Genomic DNA, 23,430 nt, shown 5'->3' on the forward strand with positions numbered 1-23,430 from the left:
ACATCAGCCTCGAATCCTTCCCCTGCATAAAAGATGAGGAGAGAAATTTTCTGATTCTTCTAATTTCACAAAGGAAAAGTCAAATCTGCAACTCCTTTTCAATGAAGCCCATAATGACCACTCTATCATTTTGCAACTGCACTCCCTCTTAATCTCCCATCATTTTCCCTATCCTCACATGGTTCTTAACATTTTATAATATAATTCGTGATAATGTTTATTATTTTTTTTTATTTTTTGTAGAGATGGGGTCTCACCCAGGCTGGTCTCAAACTCCTGGCCTCAAGCGATCTTCCTGCCTCAGCCTCCCAAAGCACTGGAATTACTGGCGTGGGCTACTGCAACTGGCCTTATTATTACTATTTTTGAGATGGAGTCTTGCTCTCTTGCCCATGCTGGAGCGCAGTGGCACAATCTCGGCTCACTGCAACCTCTGTCTCTGAGGTTCAGCTGATTCTCCTACCTCAGCCTCCCGAAGAGCTGGGATTACAGGTGTGTGCGCCACTATGCCTGGCTAATTTTTGTATTTTTAGTAGAGACGGGGTTTTGCCACATTGGCCAGGCTGGTTTCGAACTCCTGACCTCAGGTGATCCGCCCACCTTGGTCTCCCAAAGTGCTGGGATTACTGTGCCTGGCTGCGTCAGGGCTTATTTTTTATTCTGTCCCATACACACTAAAATGTGGGCTTCACAGGGCAGGAATTTTTGTTTTGTTTTCTGATGTATTCTGAATACACACAATAGCATGTAGCAAAAGGCAGGTGCTCAAAAAATAACTGAATTGTATGAATATAAAAAACAGATAAGAACAACAAGCATATTAGTGTGCCACTTAAGAGATTAATTCTCCAGATCAGATTGAGAACACTCCTGAATAGCATTTAAACATCCCACCACTTCAGATTACACAGCTCACTTAAAGACCCTACCTGCCTGAGTGCGTTCCTATGGCCACCACTGTGCCACTTGGATGAAAATCTGCACAGTGTCCTGGTTCCTAGAAAAGAGAGAGACAGCTGTTGGGGAGTATATGAGAAAGTCTCCCTAGATCTATGGGGACAGTGGCAAAAACATCTGAAAATAACCTGTTTCATACAAACATAAAATTTCAATCAACTTTGTAGCTAATGAGAAATACCACACAGATATGAGAGGAAAAAGAATTTCAGAGCATGAAGGGGATATGCTGGCAGAGTGGTGAGAGAAAGGGACAACCAGCTTGTGGCTAGGGAGTGGAACAATAATAAGAATAACAACAACAAACACTGGTACAGTTCTTTAGCATCCACAAAGAACTTATATACACCTTTTGGGCTAGAGAAGGTGGATACCCGGGTTGGGTAGAGAGGAAATACAGTAAGAGACCACCCAGAAAGAAGACAGTAGAGCCTGTTAGTGAGCAGCACTTACTGAATCCAACTGCAATGCCACCCGAGGCACAAATATTTCCATAATAATTAATGCTATGTAGATAGGTGAAATCTTTATGATTTTACTACTGAAGCTGATGGACAAATTGAGCTTTTATGCTGCTAACTTACTTCTTTTTTTTTTTTTTTTTTTTTTTGTTGTTGAGACAGAGTCTCGCTGTTTCACCCAGGCTGGAGTGCAGTGGCGCAATCTCGGCTCACTGCAGGCTCCGCCCCCCGGGGTTCACGCCATTCTCCTGCCTCAGCCTCCCTTGTAGCTGGGACTACAGGCGCCCGCCACCTCGCCCGGCTAATTTTTTTTTTTGTATTTTTAGTAGAGACGGGGTTTCACCATGTTAGCCAGGATGGTCTCGATCTCCTGACCTCGTGATCCGCCCGCCTCGGCCTCCCAAAGTGCTGGGATTACAGGCGTGAGCCACCGCGCCCGGCCCTTACTTCTTTTATATTTTATTTTTTGAGACGGAGTCTTGCTCTGTTGCCCAGGCTGGAGTGCAGTGGTGCGATCTTGGCTCACTGCAAGCTCCGCCTCCTGGGTTCATGCTATTCTCCTGCCTCAGCCTCCCGAGTAGCTGGGACTACAGGCGCCCACCACCACGCCTGGCTAATTTTTTGTATTTTTACTAGAGACAGGGTTTCATCATGTTAGCCAGGATGGTCTCGATCTCCTGACCTCGTGATCCGCTCGCCTCGGCCTCCCAAAGTGCTGGGATTACAGGTGTGAGCCACCTCGCCCGGCCTAACTTACTTCTTTAAAATCGGTTCATGTTCACACTTTAAACACTACCCTCTTACCTCCACCCTCTATTACTAAACCATATGTTTACATTTGGTTTGAATCAACACTTAGTCCTTTTTACTTTGCTGCTCTCAACTGCCAGTGTGAGGAGTTTCTGTGGGGAGGTTAATAATCGCATCCTGCTTCACTCACATCTACCAGCCTGGTCCATTCCAGCCTGTGTTCCACTGAGTTCCACAGGCACACCTGCCTGTCCTGAGCACATGTCAAGAGCAAATCTTTGAAGGGATGTGTGGCAAGACCCCAAAGCTCATCGGTATGACCCTGAAAATGAAAGACACTCATTGTTATATGAACCAAAGAATATCATAAAAAATATTCAGTTAATGGTTAATATCACACAGCTTACCTGTACTTCTATTTGGAAGCCATCATTAAATGTTCCCCGTAAAATAAAGTTTCGTGATGTGCCTACTAAAAATTGATCTGCCTTTCCTTCTGCTACAGCTCTGATTGTGCCATACTGATCAGGAACCTAGAAAAAAAAGTGTAAAGTCACCATATACATACTAATATGCATTAATTACTACTCGAAGCCTGCATTTATAGCTGTAAGCAATTATGAGGTAATTATGACAAAAGCCGAAATTTGAATACGGTAATCTCGTACTACTAATAATTTATTTGTCCAATTACATTTTATTATACAGAAGTTATAATAATTATCAACATTCTTTGCTTCAGTTAATTTTAAATGTATATTTTATATGACTTTAGGAGTTAAGGGTTAAGAATAGGTAAAAAAAAAAAAAAATAGGCTGGGCACGGTGGCTCACACTTGTAATCCCAGCACATTTGGAGGCCAATGCAGGTGGATCACCTGAGGTCAGGAGTTCGAGACCAGCCTGGCCAACATGGTGAAACTCCGTCTCCACTAAAAATACAAAAATTAGCCAGGTGTGGTGGCGGGCGCCTATAATCCTAGCTACTCAGGAGGCTGAGGCAGGAGAATCACTTGAACCCGGGAGGCAGAGGTTGCAGTTAGCCAAGACTGGGCCACTGTATTCCAGCCTGGGCGACAGAGCAAGACTCCACCTCAAAAAAAAAAAAAAAAAGGCAAAAAGAAGTAAGTTCTATTAGATCACATGAAATCATATGAAGAATGTGGTCGGGTTTTGTTACTTATTAGTTATATTAGTTACATTACTTTGGGTAAGTTACTTAGCCTAAGAAACATTTTCTGTAATATAAGGATAATAATACATGCCCTATCTACTCTTGATTGTTGTAAAGATCAAAATATAAAAATATTCTCACCACAAAAAAATGATAAATGCATGAGGCAACAGACATACTAACTACCCTGACTGGATTACTATACAGTATATCTGCATCAAAACATCAGATTGTATCCATAAATATATTCAATTACAACGTGTCAATTAAAAAAATGTAATGTGGAAGTTCTTTGTAAATTAAAAAACAATATATTGTAAAGTATTATAATAATAGGACTCCTTGGGAGAGTAATTTCATTTAATGCAATACATGGAATAATCTCAGTGAAAGCTGTGTTAATACATTTAATACTAATCTCAAAGAATGATTCTGAAATAATGAAATTATAAATCCCACTTTATCAAGTGGGATCTAAAATTACTTCTAAAAATACAAATAACTGAACTCTAAGAGTAATCCAAATTTACATTAGAAATGGGAAAGGAAGGAGTGAACTAGATTGTATAGCTTTTAATAACAAAGGATATGAGTTATCTGTGAAGAAAACAGTGATGGAAGTTGCATTTTCAGTATGAACTGAAGGTTGTGATTAAGCAACTCTTTATTATCCATCTTCTTGGAAATAAAATCCAAGAGCAGTACTATCAGGATCCTGTTTTTAAGAGGATTTTCCAGAAGATTTTCTCTGGAAAGAATGTTACATGTAGAAGAAAAACACTAAGAATAAATCCAAAATATAAATCACCAAAAAAGAGAAGAAAAATTAAACTTTGTGACATTTGTTCTGGTTTTAACAGGAAAATTATTCTGCCTAATCTTTAAAAATATTCTTTCAAATTATTTTGTTTAATGGTCTTTTTTTCTTCTTTTTTTAAAAAGTTATCTTAAAGGCAACAACAAACTCCTTTCTTGAGGGAAGGAAATGAAATTATAAGAATTTAATAAGTTTGCCAGAAAAGTGTAAGTTATCTTAATGTGGGACAAAATACCTGAGTTTAGGGTATTTAATATTTTTATATTCTGTTTCCATCCTTACCTCTATTTCTCTTTCAGGATTCAGATCATGATCCCACAGAATTATTTTTCTGTCTTTCCCTCCTCCAGTTAATAACATCCCATTTCTCATCTGACAAAGTGTGAACACACTGCCATCATGAGCTTTGATTTGTTTGCTGATTTGATATACACCTAATATGAGGGAAAAATAAAAACACTAGTGATAATACTTTTCATCAGATTTTAGTGTCTCCTGGAAGAAAACTTCAGTAGAACTAGAGTTAATAATCAGAAAGTTCATATGACTCAATCAAAAACCTATTTTCAGAAAGTCTTCCATGCGAAGCAAGTAGTAAAGTTTAGGGTATAATAAAATCTTTTGCATTTATGTCAATATTTATTTACTCTGAAAATATTTCAAAATATTTTCCTACAAAAAACCAAAGCAAAAGTAGTGATAATTCCACAGATGAAAGGGGATATAGTATAGGTTTCAGAACTTTACTATCTGTCATAATCATCTTGTATGGTAGCTAGGGTAGGTGTTACTCTTCTGATATTAGAGCTCAAGACACAAGAGGTACAGGAGCAGCTTAGGGGATACCACACAGTTAGCTAATAACAAAGCTGTGACTAGACTCAAGTCTCCCACCTTGATGTTCCTTTAACTTTGCAAAAACATCTTTGTTTTCTTCTGAGTTAACAGTCACAATGCTTAACGTTTTACAACCATTGTTAACCCAGAGGCCTTCTGCTGTGCCAAGGATTACTCCCCTTTATTTGCTGAGATATGGGGGCACTATGGAAGTTATTAGGACAAAGGTAGGCAATGGATACCTGCAGTGATGGCTTTTGACCTACTAGCAGAGAATAATTTCAGTATTTTAAAAATTGATTCAGCTGTACCAATGTGATGGCTAAATAACAGCCCAGTTTTCTTGTATACCCACAGCACTTTGTTAAGTACCCAGGGAGCAACCAAGGGGATACATAAAAGGTATTTTAGGCAAACACATGTGGTTAATTATATTTTGTCTCCTTTTAAAGGTGAGAATAAGATGATAGTACTCATACCTTTTTCTCTGGTATTCATAAATGCCTTACTCAGGGAAGCTCTTTAGCTAGATAGGCTAGCAGAGCAAGAGTAAAGCTTTTTGGAAGACGATGTCCTACAGAATTAGTTACCAGGTTCAAAATGGGAAGGTAGAACCTTATTGAAATATGGCCAAAGTAAGTCAATAAATAGCCCTTAGTCCTCTTCAAAAAATTCAGGTTTAACTATTCATTTTCTAAAACTGTTCCTCAACTGATGAATAGATTTTAAAAACATAGTATGTCTATACAATGTGATATTACTCAGCCATAAAAAGGAATGAGGTATTGACACATTGCTACCACCATATAGATGAATCTTAAAAACATAATGCTAAGTGAAAACTGGGCGCCGTGGCCCACACCTGTAATCCCAGCACTTTGGGAGGCCGAGGTGGGTGGATCACCTGAGGTCGGGGGTTTGAAACCAACCAGGCCAACATGGCAAAACCCCGTCTCTACTAAAAATACAAAATTAGCCAGGCATGATGGCACATGCCTGTAATCCCAGCTACTTGGGAGGCTGAGACAGGAGAATCGCTTAAACCTGGGAGGCAGAGGTTCAGTGAACCGAAATCGCACCACTGCACTCCAGCCTGGGCAACAAGAGTGAAACTCCGTCTCAAAAAACAAACAAACAAACAAAACAAACAAACCAAAAAAAACTAAGTGAAAGAAGCAAGTCATAAAAGACCACACATTGTATGACTCCATTTATATGAAATGTCCCGAACAAGTAAATCTATAGAGACCTAAAGGAAATTGGTGGTTACCTAGGGTCTGAGGGGAGGGAGAAATAGAAAGTGACTACTAATGGGTACAGGCTTTCTTTTTGGGGTGATGAAAATGTCCTTAGGTTAGATAGTGGTGATGGCTGCACAACCGTGTAAATATACTAAAAACCACTGAGCTTTAAAGGCATACTTCAACAGGGTAGATTTCATGGTATGTGAATTATATCTCAAAGCTGTTACTGAGATTCTTCTTTTTTACTCATCTATTTGAGCTGCTATTATACTTAACAAACTGACTAAAATTTCTAAGGCTTTGGTATCCTAAAAAAAATTCTGTCTCAGTTTGAGTATGCTAGTGGTACAAATACTTAATAGATGGGTATATATGGCAGGGAGACAGGAAAGGGCTTGCTTGATTTGGAGGACAGCTTGCCCAATTCAGCAGAGCTGGAAGTAGAACTCCAACAAACTTGCTGTGTCAAGTGTCTCCACTTACATCAACATTTATCATCTAAAAATACCTTAAAAATTGAACAACACAACTGTGTTCAGTGGGATAGGCAGACAAGTATCTATCTCTGTTCTGATGTTACAACGACAGGGAGGACACCTGAGAGATGAGAATTTTCTGAGAGGACTATTGGCTTTATTTGGATATTAAAAATAGAGAAAAGCAAATTTTAGGCTTATTTCCCTATGCATGGTCAAACAAACAAGAGTAGCCTGAAGGTATCATGTAAGAAAACACAAAAAGCAGAGGTGTGGGAGTTTCATAGTTCTCCATCAGAATGTAAGAAAATAAAGTTTTTCTATGCTTAAGTCTGCTTTCTGTATTTCTAAACATGACAAAAACCTTGTTAAACACTTAAAATCCTCCCAGAATGATGGAAAACTGGAAAAAAAATATGAAGAAAAAAATGCTTCACCAGAAATAAAAATTCTCTATATAGTGATCAAGTCAGTGAGTCCTTCTCACCCCAGGAAAGTTATTTCCTGAGGTGGACCTAGTATCGATTTAGCTTAAAAAATTCAGTGTTTCCAATTTAAACAAATTATCAAAGTTTCCTTTATATAGTATTTACCTATAAAACAAATTTATAGCCAAAGATGTCTTTCTTATGGGCCTGTATTTCTGATATTCCAGTTGCCAAATAATGTTTGAAATTCCTGCCAAGGAAAATAATTATCCTTGAATTAAAAAAACCTATTCTGCCTTCAGGCTTACTCATGTGGTCAAGTCCATCCAAACTTAATCACAAATCTCGCCCTCTTCTCATCTCTAACAGAAACAAAGCTTCCATAAAAAGCAAGTTTACACTGCCTGCCAAATAAAGATGTTTGGAAGGCTTTCCGTGCCTGTTTAAAGAATCAAATATTAGGGAGACTTTGAAATTTATGTTGTATTCTTAGCAACTGGGCCCATTTGATTATTTGGAGAACACATAAAATGGCAGTGTTTCTTAGCTCCTTTGCAAGACTTAAGAATGGTGAACATTTTAATGGTTCCGTAGATACTCTCAACTTCCACTTACCCACTTAAAAGATTACAAATTATTTTGCATAAGAACAATTTCAATCTATTTCATATGTGTAGGAAATAAATAACAAATACCTCATACCTACTTAAGAAACAGAAAACACTAATTACTTTGAAGATTCCCATTAATTTAAGGAAGAAATGGTTTGGAAACAAGAAAAAAATATATAAGAGCACTTTTAAGACATAAAATACAGTTTTGGTTTGTCTCCTATTACAAAAGTAAAAGGATTAGTTGTGCAATTATACTTCTTCCATCCAAAAATCTCCTTTTATCAGACAGGATGCCACAGTACACTCAAATTTTGGTTGGTAAGACTGCCACAGGTGCAGAAATGCCATAGTTGGGAATATGTAAATTGGATCTACTGAAATCTGGGGGCAAGAATTAGAAAATGGAAACTGTGGGCACTTATTCTGGTCTAGACTTCCATTTATTTCACTGCGCTCACCAAATCCTTTCCAGCCAATTGAAAACCTCAAAGTCTTAGCAACTTTGCCCATAATAGAGTTAGTCATGTGGCAAAGTACAACACAGGCCATTTCATGTGCCAGCAATTTACAAGATTGGATTTCCTGTTTCCTGTTTGTGCATATGTAGACAGGTTAAGCAACAAATTTTTCAAAGATCAAAATAAAAACCTCTGAACCTCTTCTTCCTGTCCCCAACCTGAACACAAATATTAAGGATAACAAAAGGGTATATTTATACGCAAATTCTGCTCAGTGTTGGAGATTCGTGAACAATTTAAAAGTCACTGTTTTAATATACTATGCTATTCCTGGCATTTCTGATACTAAGTAAATGTTCCCAGGAAAGAAAAATAAGAAAAAAAGAAAAGAGAAATAAACGGGAAAAGTAGTTGATAATATATTGTTGTTGTAACTCTATTTTTTAAGAACCCTCAACCCACCGCCATTCTTCTCGTATGTAAATTTTGAACCTAAACTGAATGAAAGAGGCTAAGAATATATGGCCAGTGACTGAGATAGGAGTCAACGGTAATACAATTTAAGGCTTCTTGTTTTAAACTTCTTAATATGTCTAATTCAATTCAACTGCCAAGCTTAGAAATTCAGGTGAATGGATTTGAAAAACATTTAATTAAAACATTAATTTAGTACAGATGGTCCTTGACTTATGTTGGTTCAATTTATTATTTTTTGACATTATGATAGATTTATCGGGATATAACACCATCCAGAAGTCAAGGAGCATCTGAATACCTTTCCTAAAAAATACAGTTTAAAACTCTGTGCAGTCACAAGAAAATAGTAATGTGAAATTTAAATTCCACATTTCTGTGAAAATAGTGCTTTCATCGATACTACTCAACTTTTACTCCTACGTTGACACCCAAAGTTAAGATGAAAGTTATTTCCTTAATGTCTGACAAATAGTTTTCAAACAGCTAACAGCAAACGCCAGACACTGTGCTAGCCCAAGGAAAGCTTACTGGGGAAGGCAGATACGTAAATTGGGTCTTTCTGAGCACATGAACAGGGATTCCCTTATTCATAAATCACTTAGGGTGATTTTCATGGCCTGATGCAAGGACTCCAGAGAGAGAGAGAGAGAGAGGTAAGGAGTTGTTCCAGTGTGTTTAGGGGAGGTGAATGAATAAGAGAAAGGACACGTTCCCCTGCCAATCCCCAGGGGAAATGTCTCAGAAAACTCAGGGTGATTTCCCCATTACCTCCTTTCTTACTTTTTTTTGGGTGAATTATCGAGGACTGGCTGACCTAGCTAGTTCTATTTCTACTGTTACCACCTGCTGCTGCTAAGAATCTCTCTCTTCTCCTGGCCCACTGGTTTTAGAACCAGGTCTCCAATTTTTCTCTTAGAACCTCCTACTCTGAAGGAAGTACATGGTGCTCTGGACATTTTTTTTCAAAGTTTGATTATTCTTAAATAGTAAGGAAAAACGGGGTTTAAAAAAGGTTATTTTCCATGTCCTTCCTCTAATTTTTTTCATTTACCATAGAAAAGGACAAAGAAGACCTGTATATTTGGGTGCAAATAAAACTTAAGAATAAAATAAATCTGTGTTTTTTAGGAAAACTGATTTGAGGTAAAGCTGAATGGATGCCAAGGACCCCTACACTAAGGTTGCGAAGAAGGGCTGCAGTGAGGAAAAGAAAAAGGAGAAGTGGATTGAATTATGAGTTTATTCCTTTTTTCTCCCCTCTCCCATTTTATCACATGGCCATGCATTCTGCCCTAACAGATATCCCAGAACCAGCTCAGGGGAAAGTGAGCCTTTATACTTTTTAAACTAACATATATCCATATCATTTCTTTCTAATTATTAACTTCCTAAAGGGAATGGTTCAGTATAGTCAAATGTGGGTTATATAAGCTTAATAAATAACTGGATAAATAATTTCATTAAAAAAAGATTATGAAGAATGTTGAAAACAAAAGGTATGTTGGTGACTTGCTCATATTGTTACACTGCAGCTCTTTCTCTCCTGGTCTAAGAGATGGGACTGAAAGAGCACTATGTGAGAATTATAAGAAATGAGTTTAATATAAGAATACTGTACCTTTAGGTCCTTTCCCAGGTGTGGGCTCTACAGTAGTTTTGCTCCATATAAGCATGACTCCACCTGAGTCTCCAGTAAGAACACCTCCATTCCCCAAGAATGCTAAACACTGCACAAATTTTGGCTTTTCATATTTCTACAAGGAAACAACGAAAATTTTCAATTTTCTTTTTGGCATGACAACTTGATGCTTACTAAACAATTAAAAAAATTAAAGTTTTACACACCTAATGACATTAAAACAATCTGATTCTTACCCCAAAAATTCCCTGTTTCCTTGTTAGTGAATTGCCACTCCAGGTCCAGAAGAAAATATGAGATTTACCGCATGTAATTATGGTATTTGCATCTGTCGGGTGAAACTCCACAGCCAAAACAACTTCATTTGTTGTCTATGAAAAGGGAAATAAAGCTTTAGATGAAAGTATATCCTTATCTCCTTCAAGTATCAATTCAATTACTGCTACTTACAATTAACAATAGGGAAAGATTTTGAGAAAATGCCTCTTCTTCTAAGATAATTTTCCTGAAAAATTTTGATAATGTATTTTTCGGATGATTTAAATTTGATGTCCTTGTATTTTATCACCTTTATGCTATTTATAAAAACTTTGCATTAGAAAGACATTTATATGAATACCTTTAACTTCTTGCACATGCCAGAGAAGTACACTTAAAACTATCAAATTTAAGAGCAATGTACATTCTTTCTTAAAGACACTGCCATTTGTATTAAAAAAAAAAAAAAAAGAAAATCTTATCTTTCTTTGTACTATTATTATGGAGCATTCATTCATGCAACAATTTTTTTTGTTTTTTTTTTTTTTAAGATGTAGTCTTGCTCTGTCACCCAGGCTAGAGTGCAATGGAGTGATCTCGGCTCACGGCAACCTCTGCCTCCGGAGTTCAAGTGATTCTCCTGCCTTAGCCTCCCCAGTAGCTGGGACCACAGGCGCCCGCCACCATGCCCAGCTAAGTTTTTTATTTTCAAGAGAGACATGGTTTCACCATGTTGGCTAGGCTGGGCTTGAACTCCTGACCTCAAGTCATCCGCCCACCTCAGCCTCCCAAAGTGCTGGGACTACAGGCATGAGCCATTGCGCCCAGCCTCAACAAAATATTTAGAGATTAGGACTAATTTAGAGATATGTCCTTCAGGCTGAACTCTTAAAAAGTAGATTTAGAATGGTCAATACTGATTCCTACAGAAATTAAAACAAAAACATTTCCAGAGAGCTTTTATGCTTTTTTCCCTCAAAAAATCTAGCAAAGACAGGCATTAAGTTTAAAAGATTTATGGTGGAATAGGAAGAATACAAGCATGAGACTCAAGAAGAAATTACTAGTTTTTTCATTAAAACGATTTCAATTGAGGATATTATTCTAAAACAGTGTATTTCTATAATTTCAGTAAATCATAATTCTCACTAAATTGATTTTTTTTTTTTTTTGAGACGGAGTCTCGCTCTGTCACCCAGGCTGGAGTGCAGTGGCACAATCTTAGCTCACTGCAAGCTCCGCCTCCCGGATTCACGCCATTCTCCTGCCTCAGCCTCTCCAAGTAGCTGGGACTACAGGCGCCCGCCACCACGCCCAGCTAATTTTTTGTATTTTTAGTAGAGACGGGGTTTCACCGTGGTCTCGATCTCCTGACATCATGATCCGCCCGCCTTGGCCTCCCAAAGTGCTGGGATTACAAGCGTGAGCCACCGTGCCCAGCCAATTGATATTTTATAGTAAAATCATCTACTCAAACTTAACAGTGAGGTGAAACCTACCTACATGCCTGTAAAGCTACTTATTATTAGCTAGTGTTTATTTACAGGGTGATCATTAATGTCCACTTTTTAACTTAGCAAAGAACTTTATGTGTACGGAAGCATTTCCTTTTGGCAAAACAACATGGGCGGGGCGTGGTGGCTCACGCCTGTAATCCCAACACTTTGGAAGGCTGAGGCCGGTGGATCACGAGGTCAGGAGTTCAAGATCAGCCTGGCCAAGATGGTGAAACCGCGTCTCTACTAAAAATACAAAAAATTAGCCAGGCGTGGTGGTGGGCGCCTTTATCCCAGCTACTTGGGAGGCTGAGGCAGAGAATTGCTTGAACCCGGGAGGGAGAGGCTGCAGTGAGCTGAGATTGCACCAATGCACTTCAGCCTGGGTGACAGAGTGAAACTCTGTCTCAAAACAAAACGAAACCATGATGAAGATGATAGTCTTATGAACTGTGTTAAAAATAATAAATTTTATGTTATACTAATAAAATGACACTTGAAAAGGTTGTTGTAAATTCTTTTTTCCCCATAGTTCCAATATTTCCATGAGTTTTACATTTCTGTTACTTAACATTTGGGCTTAAGGGCCTTTGCATAAGGACATAAATAAAATTCAACTAATAAAATCTAATCTAGGCCAGGTGTTGTGGCTTATGCTTGTAATCCCAATGCTTTGGGTGGCCAAGGTGGGAAGACTGCTGAGGCCAGGAGTTACAGATCAGCCTGTGCAACAGTGAGACCTGTCTCTATGAAAAGTAAATTAGCCGGCGTGGCGGTGCGTGCTGTAGTCTTAGCTACTTGGGAGGCTGAGGCTGGAGGATTCATTTGAGCCCAGGAGTTTGAAGTTGCAGAGAGCTGTGATTAAGCCACTGCACTCCAGCCTGGGTGAAGCATGGGACCCTGACCAAAAAAAGTTGAAGATAAAGTACAGCACATCTTGCTTGTTATATAATTTTCCACAGTGATTGAATAGTAGAGAACTATATATATATTTAGCAAGTCTAAGTAAAGTTTAAAGATTTACTGAACAGTCTTTAGTTTTCACTCAGACAAATCAAAACTACATGACAGTTAAATCTTAGGCCAAATTAAGATAATCAAAGGGTTGTAAAACTAACTAAAAATATTCCCAGCATACCCATCATGCTAGTGGTAAGACAGTCAAGATATAAACTGAAGAAATCTATGAGTTTAAATCACTTTGCGTATGAGTATTGCCTTACGGGATATATCCTTTTAACTTTTTATTGATATATATATATATATATATATATATATATATATGCACACAGATTTTAAGTACATAGCTCAATAAAGTTTTATAAATTGAAAACATCGCTATTCAGCATTCAGAACAAGAAACAAAACATTACTAACATTCCATAAATACCCCAGATCCCCTTTCCAGTCACTATCCCCTTCCCCTATTTAACCATTATCCTAATTCTTAGCAGCAAAGATTATTTTTCTCTGTTTCATTCAAATGGAATTATACACAACGCATTCCTTCATGTCTGGGTTATTTTGTTAACATTTCATTTGTAAGATCCATTTGTGTTGGTGCATATAGTTGTACCTTGTTTATTCTATTTGCTCTATTGTATTCTTTCGTATGAAAATATCACATTATTTACTTATCCATTCTCCTGATGGGCAGGGTAGTTTCCATGTTTTTGGCTACCATAAACAGCACTGCTATTTGCCTTCTAGCAAACACATGTATACATTTCTGCTGAGATGAACAATTTGGGCCAGAAGGCATGCATATGTTCGACTTTAGGTTATGTCAAATAGTTTTCTGAAATTCACTAAACTGTTCCTAAATTCACTAAGGAACAATTCACAAAGTTCCTAAATTCACAAAGTACCTAAATTCACTAAAACTTATCTTTCTGCTCTAAAAGTGTCCTTTCCTCCAAGTCCTACAAAACTCCCATAATTCAGAATACAGTTGCCAACGCCTAACTGAACAGATAATATGGCTATTATCAACTTATATGCCCAGCAGCACTGTGTGAGAGTTCCAGTTACTTTGCCTCCTCACCAACCTTAGTATTTTTGTCTTTTTCATGTAAGATATTTTGGTAGGTGCATAGTGGTATTGCACTTGGGTTTTAATTTGAATTTCTCTGATAATTAATGTGGTTGTGTACCTTTACATATGCTTATTAATCACCTGGACACCCTGTTTTATGTAGTGCCGGAAGTCTTTTGCTGTTTAAAAAACTGTCTTTTTCTTACTGAACTATAGATGCTTATATATTCAGAATATGAGTGTTTTGTTGGAAGTACGTATCACAAATATTTTCTCACACTCTTAAAGGTGTCTTGATAGGCGGGGCGTGGTGGCTCACACCTGTAATCCCAGCACTTTGGGAGGCTGAGATGGGAGGATCATTTGAGATCAGGAATTTGAGACCAGCCTGGCCAACATGGTGAAACTCTGACTCTATTAAAAAAAAAATACAAAAATTATCTGGGCTTGGTGGCACATGCCTGTAATCCCAGCTACTCAGGAAGCTGAGGCGGGAGAATCACTTGAACCCAGGAGGCGGAGGCTGCAGCATTGCAGCATTGAGCCAAGATCATGCCACTGCACTCCAGCCTGGGTGACAGAATGAGACTGTCTCAAAAAAAAAAAGGTGTCTTGATAATGAGAAGTTTTTAATATGATTTATCTTTTTCTCCCATTATGGTTAGTACTTTATATGCCTTAAGAAATCTACTTATAAAGGTGTTCTGTATTTTCTTCTAAAAGCTTTACTGTTTTTTACCTTTCATGGTAAGATGCATAATCCATCTAAAATTGATTTTTCTGAATGCTGTGAGGTAGGGGTCAAGGCGATTTTTTTTTTCATGAGTATCCAATTAATCCAGCAACATTCACTGAAAACATTATTCTGTGCCTACTGCATTGCCACCTTTGGCATTAAGTCAAGCAACTGATTTGTGTAACCTGTTTCTATATTCTCTTCCACTGATCTATGTTTGTATCACAATGTCTTAATTACCTAAGTCTTGATATTTTATATTTTATGTGCTTTGACCTTATTCTTTTTTTTCACAATTGTCTTGACTATTCCCTATTCCTTCCCCTTCATATTTCCACATATATTCAGTTTGTCAACTCCTATGAAAGCTGAGTTTTGACTATGCTGAATGTATAGCTCAATATGCAAAAGTGACATCTTTATTGTCTCCTATCCATGATTATGTAATATCCCTCCTCTTTAATTTCTGTCAGTACGGTTTTTAAGTTGCCTTACTGAATTTTATTTTTATTTTGAAAATTAAAAAAAATTTTTTTTGAGACAGGGTCTCGCTCTGTTGCCCTGCCTGGAGTGCAGTGGCACAATCTCAGCTCACTGCAGCCTCAATCTCCTGGGCTCAACTGATCCTTCCACCTCAGCCTCCCAAATAGCTGGAACTACAAATGTGCACCACCATACCCTGCTTTTTTTTTTTTTTTTTTGGTAGAGATAAGGTCTCATTATGTTTGCCCAGGCTGGTCTCAAACTCCTGGACTCAAGTGATCCTCCTGCCTTGGCCTCCCAAAGTACTCGAATTATAGGTGTGAGCCACAGCACCCAGGCCCTTACTGAATTTTAATGTTAATTTTTTATTTTTTTTCATGAGAGGTCCCGCAAGCTCGGGTCATCTGGGGTGCCCTCGCATTACTGAATTTTAAACTTACATAAATTAAAAAGTTATGTATCAACTCCCCAAATCCTTGTGACTTAAGCAAGGATGGAGCTCATCTACAGTAGAACAGAATAAGGTCAAGACAGGGAGAAGAGGAGAGACAGTCAACCCGTAATCCGGCCCCTGAATCAAGTCATTTCTGAGTCAAAATCTCCCTCTGACCTTTACTAGAGGTTTTCTCTTCCTCCCTAAACAGGAGTCAATACATCCTCTGTTTTGATTAAGTTAACTTTATTTTTATTATTTTTTGAGACGAAGTCTTGCTCTGTCACCCAGGCTGGAGTGAATGGTGTGATCTCAGCTCACTGCAACCTCTGCCTCCAGGGTTCAAGCAATTCTCCTGCCTCAGCCGCCAGGATAGCTGGGGTTACAAGCACCCGCCACCATATCCGGCTATTTTTTTCTTTTTTTGTATTTTTAGTAGAGATGGGGTTTCACCATGTTGGCCGGGCTGATCTTGAACTCCTGACATCTAATGATCTACCCACTTTGGTCTCCCAAAGTGCTAAGATTACAGGTGTGAGTGACTACCCCTGGCCAGATTAAGTTAATTTCAATTGTTTTGCAGTAGCTTGTACTAGAAATTGTTATAATGCACATATTTGGGACACAGTGTTTAGAGAACTTCCTGACTACCTGGATGTGAGAAGTGAGGTAAAAAGAGCCAAGAATGATGTCCAAGTTTCTAGCTTAGGTAGCTAGGTGAAATGCAGTGTCAATCACTAAGGGATGAAACTGGTGGTTGGGGGCTAGGAAAGATGATTATGTACAGATTTGAACATGTTGATTTTCATTTGTGGTAGAGGACATTCAAAGAAAGATGTCTAGGATGCAACTAGAAATATGAGTTAAACCTGTTAGAGATCTGGGCTGGAGATAACTGATATGGGGCTCAGCAGATAGAAAATGGGGCCATGGGAGCAGCATATAGTATCAGTGGAGCATCTGGAATAAAACTCTGAAGAACACCAACATTTAAAGTCCTGGAAAGGAGATCGAGAAATCGCCAGTAGGAGGAAAACCACAAGACTTCATCTAGTAAACCTTACTATGAATAATCAAAATTGATATATTTCATTTTCATGCAACTTCCCTATGTTTCAATGTTAAATTACTCTGAATAACCGGAAGTCAATCTATATCTTCATTTATGCTTTTTAAAGTTTGAGGTTTTCTGACAACTTATATTCCTTTTAAGTACAATCAAATCTACTTCTTTCAAAATGTTAAGTTAAACATCATATAATCTTTTTGCCCAACAAGCTAAAAGCTTGAAGCTTACTCAAAACAAAACTGTTAAGAGAGGAATTGGAGAGAAATGTGATGTTATTTAAGAGTATGGCAACTATTACACAGACTTTTTAAAGCCATTCTATCACTTTGAATCTTTTTAAAAGCCTGTCAGAGGGAGAAGTCCATTTCTGGCTCATATAAACACAGCTTCAATGCATTTTACATTCTTCTCTTGCAACGTACAGCTTGATCCACACAGAGATCAACCCTTGTACTGTAAAGAGTTATAATGCAATTATAGCAATTATAAATGCTATTAAATTTTCTAAAATAATCCTACAAACACAATTAAGACCAAAAAGCTTATCATAAGCCCTTCGGTTACATCAGCCATATTCCTACTGAATTTTTCCTCTAGATTTCTAAAGTTTTAAAGATGGAATGAAATTACATGTTTTATTGAAGAAGAAAACCAAGAAGATTTGAGATCACACATCCATCTACTCTGGCATTTCAGGACTATAGTAATGTCTGAAATATTGAAATTGCTTCAAGTTGCTTGACTATTTTATCTTGTATAACTATAGTGTTAATATCTTAAGGATTATGACAAATCACTAAATTTGCTGAATTTGGCTAGTAGATCTGCTTTTGTGACTTAAGAACAGATAGTTCTAATACCAATATAGTTCCAAATACCTGCAAAACAAGTAACGTACTCTAAGAGATAATACTCAGTTTTTTAAAAATTTACCTTTATTTCTGCTCCTTTTGCTTTTTTCTGCCAGTCCCATACAGTAAGCATATGCTCATTGGAGTCATCAATAACACATAAATGAACACCTGAATCCTAAAGAAAAGTCAATTAGAGGCATTTTAAAATTCACTGATAGGGCTAACATTCTAAGAAAGAAATACCATATTATTAAAACTGCTAATAGTAAGATAACCCAAAATCCTTTAAACTCATCGCTCTTTGAAACATAATGAATACACTATTTACTACAATTGTATTTTCCTCAAAAATATAAAGATTCTTTTAAAAAATATTCTATTTAAATCCCCTCATCCCTCCAGGTTGATTTCCACTTGCCATCTAGTCACTCCTATTATTCAGAGATAGTGACTAATTTTGAGGCTATCCTAGTCCCTTCTGCATCTTATGCTTCCTTCTTACTGCCTGTATTAAGGTATTTTTCCTTGTGGTAGGCAAGAAGAAATGTACACAATTTCATAACTTTGTTCCTCACTAAATTTTGACAGTTTGACAGAATAAGCTAAAATTCATGGCTATTTTAAAGTTTGCTGATTTCAGTTTTCTGTGAGACACCTGACTTACATTAACTTGAATAAACAACCTAAGTAAAATTATAATGAAATTCCTTTTTTATAATGAAATTTCCTATTTTTCTGAAACCATTCTCATTCATGTATTTTAAGTATCCCAGTTTAAGAAAAATAACTATAGATGATATTAAATGCTTTTTAAAAATAGTATCATTTGTGAAATATGCTTTACAATGTTATGGAACACAGAAACATTGCAATGAAGAGTGAGAGGCACTGAGGAAGGGCAGAGCTTACTCTCTTCTCCTCTTTATCTTTCTCTTAGCCTAAATTGGAATATTATCTGAATCAGAAAAGATAGAGTTATGAGGCAATTCAAGATGGTCTTAACACCGTAACAATGGTTATCAACAACCTGACAACAGTTCCTGCTATAGAGATTTATGAGAGAAAATAAAGTAGCAAAAGTATTGCCTTTATGACCTCTTATCTCCTTTTCTAAATATCTTTCTCCCAATTCCTGACTTGTTGGACCCTTGACATTCAGTGCCTTCAAGCTAGCAACGTTCCTAAATTCACTAAAATTTATCTTTCTGCTCTAAAAGTGTACTTTCCTCCATGTCCCACAAAACTCCCATAATCCAGAATACAGTTGTCAATGGCTAAGAACTGAAGACATAATATGAATATATAACTGAGGTCACATAAAATCTACAGGGGTATTTATCTTTGAAATTAAAAAAGTATGTATCCTAAAATATAGAAGGTTGCCTGTATACTTTATAATCATAATTATATACAATTCAAGAAAAAACCAGAATGTTTAAATGAGTAAGATCTTGTCTTATTTTACCCTCAGAATAAGGCCTCAACACTTAGAAAAGACTGCTGGGGAAAATTTTAAACCCATGTTGTCATCAATTCAAAACCAAGATAATTCAGGACTTTAGGAAATACAAAGGTCTGTTTGTTACTGCTGCTCAAATATGACATCAAGAAAAGCCAGTATTTGTACAGAATTGGCCAAGTTTCCTGTGAATTTTTAAAATAAAATAGATCTTTTCTATGATTCAAGGTAAGGCAAAAATACATCCTATTGCTTGTGTGAAACTGTACTATGCTTTGTATATATTCCTCTAACCACTTCCTGCTACTACATGGGAGCTCTACCTCAAGGCAGCATAATTACAAGAATAATTAAAGTAAAATATCTTGCATCCTAACTAAACCAAAGTACTTTAGCACTTAGGTCGAAATGCTAGCCATTTAGCAATAGCTAATATGTTAGCAATAGCTAGCATCTCATTTTTCAATTCAGGATTATCACTTCATGGACACATAAACACAAAACTGAGCTTAACTTCTTTCCTGCTTTTTTGTTCAGCTTGCTTACTTCTCTAAAAATTGTTACTTACTGCTTTTGAAAAATCCAGGCATCCTACTCCACGCTCAAAAGTGCCAAGTCCAATAATCTGCAGGGTGGATAGAGTAACAGAATCCCACACTCTGACGTGGGGTTGTAGAGGCTGCAAAAACACAAGATAGCAGGGCTAACTGGACAGGTGGATGCAAATATACACCAACAGCACACAGAACTAATGCCATTTAAAAAAGTAATAGGGATGGATAAGCTTCTAATAAATTACTAGATTTAGACATGCCTCCAAATGAATCTTAAGTAGGTATTTTCTTATACTGTGAAAATAAGAAAACAATAGCAGCAAATAACTTGTGTATTTACTATGTTACACATACTATTCTAAGTATGACACGTATTAATTCATTTAATCCTATGTGCTATAGGTACACTATTATAATTATCATTTAACAGATGAAGAAATTGGAATACAGAGATTTAAATAACTTGCCCAAAGTGATACCGCTATTAAAAGGTTGAGTCGGCCAAGCGCGGGGGCCCACACCTGTAATCCCAGCACTTTGGGAGGCCGAGGCGGGTGGATCGTGAGGTCAGGAGATTAAGACCATCCTGGCTAACAGAGTGAAACCCCATCTCTATTAAAAATACAAAAAATTAGCTGGGCATGGTAGTACGCGCCTGTAGTCCCAGCTACTCAGGAGGCTGAGGCAGGTGAATCGCTTGAACCTGGGAGACAGAGTGCTGTGAGCCAAGATCACGCCACTGCACTCCAGCCTGGGAGACAGCAAGACGCCGTCTCAAAAAAAGAAAAAAAGAAAAAAAGAAAAAAAAAAGGTGGAGTTCGCATTCTAATCCAGGCAAATTTGCTCTGGATTCTTTGCTTTTAGCATTACTAATCTTCATTCCTGAGAAAATAACACTTTTTATCAATGTCCAATAAACTGCTAAACAGCCCTTAAATAGCATTTGAAACTGGAAGGGGTCTTAGAAGTTATCCAGCAGAAACCTTCTACTCCTTTTCTTTAAAGAAATTGAAGCCTGAGAATGTCATGAGTATAGTCATACATATGTTACTCAGTCACCATTAATATTCACTGTTGATCCTTAGAAATAAGGTATTTGTTATACAAACCAACTGAATAATATTAAATAGTAACTGAAACTCTTTAAGTTATATCAGTTCTAGTCACATATAAAATCAAGAGTTAGCCAGGCATGGTGGCATACACTTGCAGTCCAGCTACTCACTCAAGAGGCCAAGGCTGGAGGATCACTTGAGCCCAGGAGCTTGAGCCCAGCCTGGGCAACAAAGTGAGTTTCCACCCCTATAAATAATTAATTAATTAAGTAAATAAGAATCAACAGGTTCATCAACTAAGGGAAACTGCAGTACCTTCCGGCAGACACTGGTAAGTTATTTTATACGTTACTTTATATAAAGAAAATGTAATGAGCGTATCAGTTTTCCCATTTTTACAGTAAACAGTTTAAGGGAGAACACTTATTTTTTAGAAACAAAATTTATTAGTATGACTTTGTCTTTTAAAGTGTTCTTATATCCTAATGTTTTTTCCATGCTCATACTAGAAATTTCTCTGTACTTAAATTTTAAAACAATAAAACAAATGAATTGTGGTTAAATTTACAATAGATTCCACTCTAACAGCAATGTCTCTAGGTACAGAATGCATAACACTATGCCACTCACCCTTCCATCTTTATCCACGCCAGCTATCTGTCCAGTTGCAATCCTAATTTTGTCAGGATGTATAGCAAGGCTAAAAAGCAGTATTAAGAATGATTTTAAACACAGGAAACATGAAACAGCAGAATACCTTTGTATTGACATTTTTCAAAGAAGCAGTTTTTAATCATTAAAAAACACGTTTATCTGTTTTCTTTAGCAAATCAAACAAACATCAAATATCTGAAGATTTCTGAATCTTCAGCTGTACTTTTTACTTGTTAAGCTGCACAGATTAATGAAACACTAAGTTCAAAGAAAATATTTACAACTGTGGCATGCTAACAAACTGTTTTCATTTGTTCAAGTTCCTTTCTAGTCCATGCACACTGGCATACAAATCACATGACTTTATTATAGTGAAGATGCAATATTGTGCTGTGTAATTTTAATCTATTAAAGTACAAGCATTTTTTCCTTTTGCTACATAATCCTCATACATGCTGACTTGACAACTCTTTCATCTTTTAGGCCATTCCTTACTTTTCAACAAAAGAAAACAGCAATGAGCATCTTCACACATAGTGCCTTCAATCTTTTAATCAGTTCTTAGTGCTAAATTCTTGTAAGTCAAACTGAGGCAAGGAATTTTTAAATAGAAATGGGAAGTAGAGTAGCATATGTGCCTAAATTACTCACAGTACGTATACGAGTGACTAGCAAATTTCTGAAAAAGACATCTTTATGTCCGTATCTAGACTCTTTCAACAACGGTTGAACACTGTGAACATTCTCTTGCTCTCAAATATTTGTACTTAAGAATACATCACAGGGATATTTACATATTAATACATAAAGTGCTTCCTCATTCTTTACAGCTACATGGTGACCTATAGGTACACTACAACCTCACCAGTAGTCCCCAACTGAAAAATACTTAGGCTGTCTCTAATCTTTATCACAAACAATGTTGCAGTAAATAGTTTTGTACATACATTATTCTGCGAGTGTAAAAGGCAATATTTTAATCAACTCCAAAAGTTCAATATTTATATAATATTCTAATAGTCATCTATTAATTTTTTTCTGGATAAAGATATAGGTGCCAGAAGAGTATAGACATAAAAGCTTTTAAATGTTAGGAAACATCCAGTCAGTCCTTGGATCTAAGTGGGGAAAAGGGTAATAAATAAAAAATAAAAGTTTGAAAATATTAATAAACAATAAATAATTACATTTAACTAAAAAGTAACAAAATAATTTAAAAGCATTTAAAAGGAGTTCTCACATTTGTAGTCTGATATCCTATGGCATACTTATGATCCTTATTCAGCTAGATTTCTTTCTTCCCAAAAGAATAAAGCTTCAAGTCTAAAATTTATCTACAGAGGACAAATCCTCAATAAATAAGTAACCAATAATCACTTTCAGAAACCTGAAAATGTCCAGTCTGTCCCATATATGCTTCATACTACAGACCAGAGAAGAGAAAGACTTTAAGACATCTGAGAAAGCAGAAGAGGTTCCAATCATGATTTATGGAGGATGTGTTTTGTTGCTGCTGATACCATACCACCATTTTGGAGGCTGAAAGTCCTTTTTTTCTTTTTAAAATATATTCAACAGATGACCCATAATATTTTTACATTCTGAGCTTTCCACAAGAAATCACTTTCAATAAAACCCAAATTTAAAAAATACAAAATGAGGGCCTGAAAGAACAAAAATGAACCAATGTTAAATGATACCAACCATTTCACACAGTCTGTATGACCCAGGTAGTGTCGTTGAGTTCTCTCCTCATAATTAAATAGTACTACTACTGATGCAATGAAATAAACTATTTCTCCGGTCGGAAGAAGGTAAACATTAGCTCTACAGTCCTTTCCTCGATAACCATATCTTAAAAGAAAAAGAGTCAAGGTTTTAAATAAACATAGTTTTCAAGTTGTTAAGAGATTTTTCAATGGATACTTAAGGAATTAGGAAGGTACAATGAAGAAGACTGAACTAGAACTAGAAAACTTATGTCCTGGACGGGCAGAGTGCTCACACCTGTA

General features: G+C 36.8%; 1 protein-coding gene across 6 annotated transcripts in view; it reads right to left on the bottom strand.

Annotated features, from left to right (window-relative positions):
* Positions 1-23,430, bottom strand: part of EML4 (EMAP like 4) — a 165,933-nt gene that overhangs the window by 27,274 nt on the left and 115,229 nt on the right. For all 6 annotated transcript variants that reach the window (XR_004252331.2, XM_032177861.1, XM_032177859.1 and 3 more), the window contains 10 exons: positions 23,123-23,272; positions 21,395-21,464; positions 19,724-19,834; positions 17,776-17,871; positions 10,569-10,703; positions 10,312-10,447; positions 4,442-4,593; positions 2,576-2,701; positions 2,359-2,490; positions 930-997 (listed from right to left, as the gene is read on the bottom strand). Coding sequence is in view for 5 of the 6 variants with exons in the window: in XM_032177861.1 (XP_032033752.1) it covers positions 930-997; positions 2,359-2,490; positions 2,576-2,701; positions 4,442-4,593; positions 10,312-10,447; positions 10,569-10,703; positions 17,776-17,871; positions 19,724-19,834; positions 21,395-21,464; positions 23,123-23,272 (1,176 nt within the window). In the remaining variant the exon portion in view is untranslated. The remainder of the gene's footprint in view (positions 1-929; positions 998-2,358; positions 2,491-2,575; positions 2,702-4,441; positions 4,594-10,311; positions 10,448-10,568; positions 10,704-17,775; positions 17,872-19,723; positions 19,835-21,394; positions 21,465-23,122; positions 23,273-23,430) is intronic.

This window comes from Hylobates moloch, unplaced genomic scaffold (genome assembly GCF_009828535.3).
Source record: "Hylobates moloch isolate HMO894 unplaced genomic scaffold, HMol_V3 SCAFFOLD_15, whole genome shotgun sequence".
Classification (NCBI taxonomy): Eukaryota; Metazoa; Chordata; class Mammalia; order Primates; family Hylobatidae; genus Hylobates; species Hylobates moloch.